Here is a 6,000-nt window from a genome sequence, read left to right as displayed (position 1 = left end):
GTTTCCTTGCCCATGTTTAACCCGATGCCATGAGACTTCATGGGGTCCAGTCTCGATGTTGAGGACTCCCAGGGCAACTCCCTCCCAACTGTACACCACTGTGCTGCCACCTCTGCTGGGTCTGTCCTGGTGGGACAGGACGTGCCCAGGGATGGTGATGGTGGCGTCTGGGACACTATCTGTAAGGTATAATTCTGTGAGGCTGACTATGTCAGGCTGTTGCTTGACTAGTCTGTGAGATAGCTCTCCCAATTTTGGCACTAGCCCCCAGATATTAGTAAGGAGGAGTTTGCAGGATCATCAGGACAGAGTTGGCGTAGTTGTTTCTGGTGCTGAGGTCGATACTTGGTGGTCCATCTGATTTAATTACTTTTTTGAACTTTGTAGCAGTTTGGTACAACTGAGTGGATCGCTAGGCCATTTCAGAGGGCGTGTAAGAGTCAACTGCATTGCTGTGTCCTGTCCTCTCTCCCAGACGGGGATGTGTTGAGATACAGCGGCCCGCCCCGTACTCTCTCCGGGACGGGGACGTGTTGAGGTGGGTAGGTGGGCGGGCGGCCCGCCCCGTGCTCCCTCCATGTGTCGAATTCTCAGGTGAAACAAACAATCGGCGCCAGTTCCGGGTTCGCTGACGTCACCGCTCGCTCGCGCCCGCCCATTAACGGTGGGAGGCCGAGGCTTTAGTCGGAGACGCGGTGGAAGGCCGGCTTCACACTGAGTTTTTGGCCGTCATTCTGTTATGTGTCGGAGGCTGTGCGGGCCTCGGCTGCTTTGGCTCTGGCTTCTGATGTGGGCTGGACATGCGGTGCTGGGTACGCGGGTGTCCATGAAGCAGCAAGAAAACAGGACCGGCACCCTCCTGGTCCAGGGTCACCAAGCCAACAGCAGTAGCAACAGCACCGGGCAGGAGGCGAGAGTGGAGACCAAGGGTGGCAAGTACCATGAGACCTCTGCAGAACAGACCATGATGATCCAGCGGGCCCTGTATGTGCTGGTCGTTGTCACCGCCCTGGTCGTCATCTACTTCGTGGTGAGAACCATCAGGTGAGGGGGAGCGGTTCCCAGGTGGAGCAGTGACCCTGTTTAATGTTAGTACTTCGATGACAGCTCAGTGTGAGAGGAGAAGCAGTAGCCTACCATAATAAGAAATCACAGAATTGTTATAGCACAAAAGGAGGTCATTCAGTCCATCCTATTTGTGCCAGCTCTCCAAATGAGCAATTCACCTAGTACCATTCTCCCACCCTGCACATTATTTCTTCCAATCTCCATTTGAATGCCTTGGTTGAACCTGCCTCCACCACAGTCTCAAGGCAGCACATTCCAGATCTTCACTTGCTGCAAGAAAATGTTTCTTCTCATGTGTCCATTGCTCCTTATGCCAATTGTCTTAATTCTGCGCCCTCTGCTTCTTGATCCTTCCACCAGTGGGAACAGTTTTTTCCTATCCCTTTGTACAGACCCCTCACACTATCAAATCTCCTATCAACCTTCTCCTCCAAGGAAAACAGTCCCAACTTCTCCAGTCTATCTACATAACTTCCGCATCCCTGCAGCCATTCTTGAGTCTCTTTTGCATTCTCACCAGTGCCTTCATATCATTCCTAAAGTAATGTGCCAAAAACTGGACACTACACTCCAGTTGAGGCCAAACCAGCATTATGTATAAGTTTAAAATAACCTCCTTTCTCTTGTACTCTATGCCGTTATTAATAAAGCCTGGGATACTGTATACTTTATTAACCATGCTCTCAACCTCTCCTGCTATCTTCAATGACTTATGACATATACATCCAGGTCCCTTTGCCCCTCCATCCCATTTAGACTTACCTTTATATTGTTTTTCTGTGTTTTTCCTACCAAAATGAATTACTTCATATTTCTCTTCATTTAATTTCATCTGCCACTTGTCCACTCCATCCATTCTACCAACTTCACTATGTCCTTTTGAAGTTCTACACTATCCTCACACTTTACGATGCTTTCAAATTTTGTACCATCTGAAATTTTTGAAATTGTGCCCTGTACATAAAATCATTAAAATATATTCGGAAGAGCAAGGGTCCCAACACTGAACCCTGGGGAACGCCACTACAAATCCTCCTGCAGAGCAAAAACATCCATTAACCACTACTTTGTTTCTTGTCATTTAGCTAATCTTGTATGTATGTTGCTACTGTCCCTTTTATTTCATGAGCTATAACTTTGCTTATAAGTCTGTTGTGCAGCACTTTATCAAATGTCTTCTGTACTATTGCCAAGTTTGCAGATGACAGAAAAATAAGTGGGAAAGCAGGTGGTGAGGGTGACACAAGGAGTCTACAGAGGGGATATAGGAAGGTTGAGTGAGTGGGCATAAACTTGGCAGGTGGAATATAATGTGGGAAAATGTGAGGTTATGCACTTTGACAGGAAGAATAGAGAAGCTGAATATTATTTAAATGGAGAAAGGCTTCAGCACAGAGGAATTTGGGAGTCATTGTTCATGAATCCCAATAAGCTAGCATACTAGTTCAACAGGTAAGGCAAATAGAATGTTGGCCTTTAATTCAAAGGAAATGGAATATAAAAATGGGGAAGTCTTGCTAAAACTATATAAGGCACTAGTTACACCATACCTAGGATACTGTGAACAGTTTTGGTCCCCTTATTTAAGGAAAGCTATACTGGCATTGGAGGCAGTCCAGAGAAGGTTCGCTAGGTTGATCTTGGGTATGGAGGGAATTTCTTATGAGGAGAGGTTGAGTAGGTTGGGCCTGTACTCATTGGAGTTTAGAAGAATGAGAGGCGACATTATTGAAACATGAGATTCTTGGGGGGCTTGACATGGTAGATGCTGAAAGATTGTTTTCCCCTTGTGGGAGAGTCTAGGACCAGTGGGCATAATCTCAGAGTAAGTGGGTGCCCATTTAAAACAGAGATGTGGAGGAATTTCTTCTGAGGGTAGTCAATCTGTGGAATTCTTTACCACAGAGGGCTGTAGAGGCTGGTCATTAAGTATATTCAAGACTGAGATAGACTGATTTTTAATCAGGAAGGGAATCAAGGGTTATGGAGTTAGGGCAGGAAAGTGAAGATGAGGATTGTCAGATCAGCCATGGTCTCATTAAATGGTGGAGCAAACTTAATGGGCTGAATGGCCTCCTTCTGCTCCTATGACTTATGGTCTTCTGGAAGTCCACGTGCACCACGTCAACAGCATCACTCTCATTAACCCTTTCTGTTATCTCTTTAAAAAAACTGCAGCAAGTTAGTTAAACACGATTTACCCTTAACAACTCCATGCTGGCTTTCCTGAATTAATCCATACTTGTCCTTGTGACTATTAATTTGTTTCCAGAAGTTCCTCACCTGCGAAGTTAAACTGACTGGCCTGTAGTTGCTGGGCTTTTCTTTACACCCTTTTTTGAACAAGGCTGTTATGTTTGCAATTCTCCAGTCCTCTGGCACCACCCCTGGGTCTAAGTAAGACTGAAAAATTGTAGCTAGTGTCTCTGCACACTGTTTCTTCCATATCCTTGGACGCATCTCATCTGGTCATGGTGACTTATCATTTAGTACCTCAGCTATTTCCCTGCCTTTTTTTTTTACTTATTCTTTCATGGGATGTGGGTGTCACTGGCAAGACCAGCATTTGTTGCCCATCCCTAATTGCCCTTGAATTGAGTAGCTTGCTGGGCCATTTCAGAGGGCAGTTAAGAATCAACCACATTGCTGTGGATCTGGGGTCACATGTAGGCCAGACCAGGTAAGGATGGCAGATTTCTTTCCCTAAAGGACATTAATGATCCATCTGGGTTTTTACGACAACTGATGATAGTTTCATGGTCACCATCACTGAGACTAGCTTTGTATTCCAGATTTATTAACTGAATTCAAATTCTACCAGCTGCTGTGGTGGGATTTGAATCCATGTCCTCAGCACGTTAGCCTGGGCTTCTGGATTATTTGTCCAGCGGCATTACCACTATGTCACTGTCTCCCTAAATTCCTCCATGTGTAAATTCCCTTCTTGACCCCTAATTGGCCCTACTCCACCTTTTAGCACCTATTTATTATTTATATGTCTATAGAATACTTTGGGTCTCTGAAATGTTGGAAGCATAGCAGGTCCACCAGTAACTTGGATGGTAACAGGCTTTATGTTGAGATTTAGGATCAGAACTTAATTGCAATGATGGATATGGGAAGAGGCAAAATGGCACAAGCAGTTTCTCCAATCACCAGTTATATACACAGTCATCCACCCTTTAAGTGGAATAATTTTATTGAGAGCTGCCAACATTAGACATTGCACGCTCGAGATCTTTCTTGAGTAAAGCTAAGAATATACAAACCACAAGAATGACCCATAAGCAATGATATCTGCTGTTGGTAATAATAAGAAAAATAGTACCAACAATAACCACTAACCCTTCCCTAACACAGACACTAACCACTAGTCTTGAAACTTGCTTTCCCTGAATTATATGGTGTCATTAGGGTGATGCAGGCTAGCTGCGGTGTCAGTAGTTGTAAATTGTCATTGTGCCCATATCAATGAGGAAGGTCAGCTGCGTTGTTGACAGCCACTTCAAAATAATATACTATTCTGATGTTACAGCTCAGGATCATTCAGGACAGCCATTGCTCAGTTGGTAGCACTAGTGGGTTCTCAAGTCCCACTCCATAACTTGAGCACAATCTAAGCTGACACTTCATTGTAGTACTGAGGGAGTGCTATCTTTCGGATGAAACATTAAACCAAGGCCCTGTCAATCCTTTCAGGTGGGTGCAGAAGATTCCAGGGCACAATTTTGAAGAAGGGCAAGGGAGTTATCTCTGGTGTCCTGGCCAATATTTATTCCTCAGTCAACATCTCAAAAACAGATAATCCGTCATTATCACCTTGCTGTTTGTGGGAGCTTCTTGTATGCAAATTGGCTGCTACATTTCCTACATTACAACAGTGACTACACTTCAAAAGTAATTCATCGGCTGTAAAGCGCTGTCCCGTTGCTGTGAACGACACTATATAAACTATATGAGTCTTTTCTCCTTTTTGTAAGGAATAGGAAAGAGTAGGCCATTCTTCCCCTTGAGCTATTCACTGAGATCATGGCTGATCTGCACCTAAACTCCATTTACCTGTTTAATCCACATCCTTTGATACCCTTGCCTAACAAAAATTTCTCTCTCTTGAAAGCACTAATTGCCTTAGTATTCACTCTCTTTTCGTGGTGAGAGTTTTGCCAATAAGTGCGAAAACTACATTGTCATTAAGATTAAGGCTATTAGTCAACTTCCTCCTTCCCCTATTTCATCAGGCCAAATTTCCCCTACGGTTGTCCCCTGTCCTATCTGAGCTCTAATTGTTTTTTTTCTATTTTCTCTTCTATCTCCCTTTTCTGAGTTCATCTCGTCCATTAGACTGACATTTTGTTCCCTTGGCACTATTTCCACCAAACTGCTGATCACAGAAATTGCCTCTTTGGCCCTCAAGTTAACTGATATTGTCAATGATTCTTTTGCCTCAGATACTGTCCGACTCACATTGAAATCTGCCATAATCACCCATCTGAAAAAACCTTACCCTTGACCCCCTGCCTTTGCATACTACTGTCCCATCGTAAAATTTCCTTTACTCTCAGTCCTTAAAATTGTTGTCACCTCTCAAATCTATGGCATCTTTCCTGGAACTCTCTTTTTTAATCCCCCCAATCAGGTTGCTGTCCCTGGCACAATACTGAAATAGCCCTTGTCAAAGTCACAAATAACATCCTTTGTGACTGTGATCATGGTAAACTATCCCTTGTCCTGTCAACCTGCTTGCATTTGCACTGCTCCGCTGTTAGTTTGCGAACCAGTGTACTTGCTCTTTGCTTTTCCGCTGCCGAATACGCCTGCCCTGCATGGGAAATATCTACTCATGCTAAGAAGATGGATGCTGTTCTGAATGCAAGCTGCCGACTTATCACAAGTTGTTTGAAACCAACAAACACCAACGGCCGATATATCTTG

At 44.3% G+C, this 6,000-nt stretch overlaps 1 protein-coding gene across 5 annotated transcripts in view; it reads left to right on the top strand.

Annotated features, from left to right (window-relative positions):
* Positions 1-318: 318 nt before the first annotated feature.
* LOC121277345 (membrane protein FAM174A-like) overlaps positions 319-6,000 on the top strand; it is a 55,570-nt gene continuing 49,888 nt past the window's right edge. For 2 of the 5 annotated variants that reach the window (XR_005942860.1, XR_005942859.1), the window contains exon 1: positions 319-1,044. Coding sequence is in view for 3 of the 5 variants with exons in the window: in XM_041186704.1 (XP_041042638.1) it covers positions 740-1,044 (305 nt within the window). In the remaining 2 variants the exon portion in view is untranslated. The remainder of the gene's footprint in view (positions 1,045-6,000) is intronic. The other 3 variants (XM_041186704.1, XM_041186705.1, XM_041186707.1) reach the window with 3 other exon arrangements.

Source organism: Carcharodon carcharias, chromosome 4 (genome assembly GCF_017639515.1).
Source record: "Carcharodon carcharias isolate sCarCar2 chromosome 4, sCarCar2.pri, whole genome shotgun sequence".
Taxonomy (NCBI): domain Eukaryota; kingdom Metazoa; phylum Chordata; class Chondrichthyes; order Lamniformes; family Lamnidae; genus Carcharodon; species Carcharodon carcharias.
The sequence above is the reverse complement of the archived record's forward strand: the minus strand, read 5'-3'. Positions and strand labels throughout refer to the sequence as shown.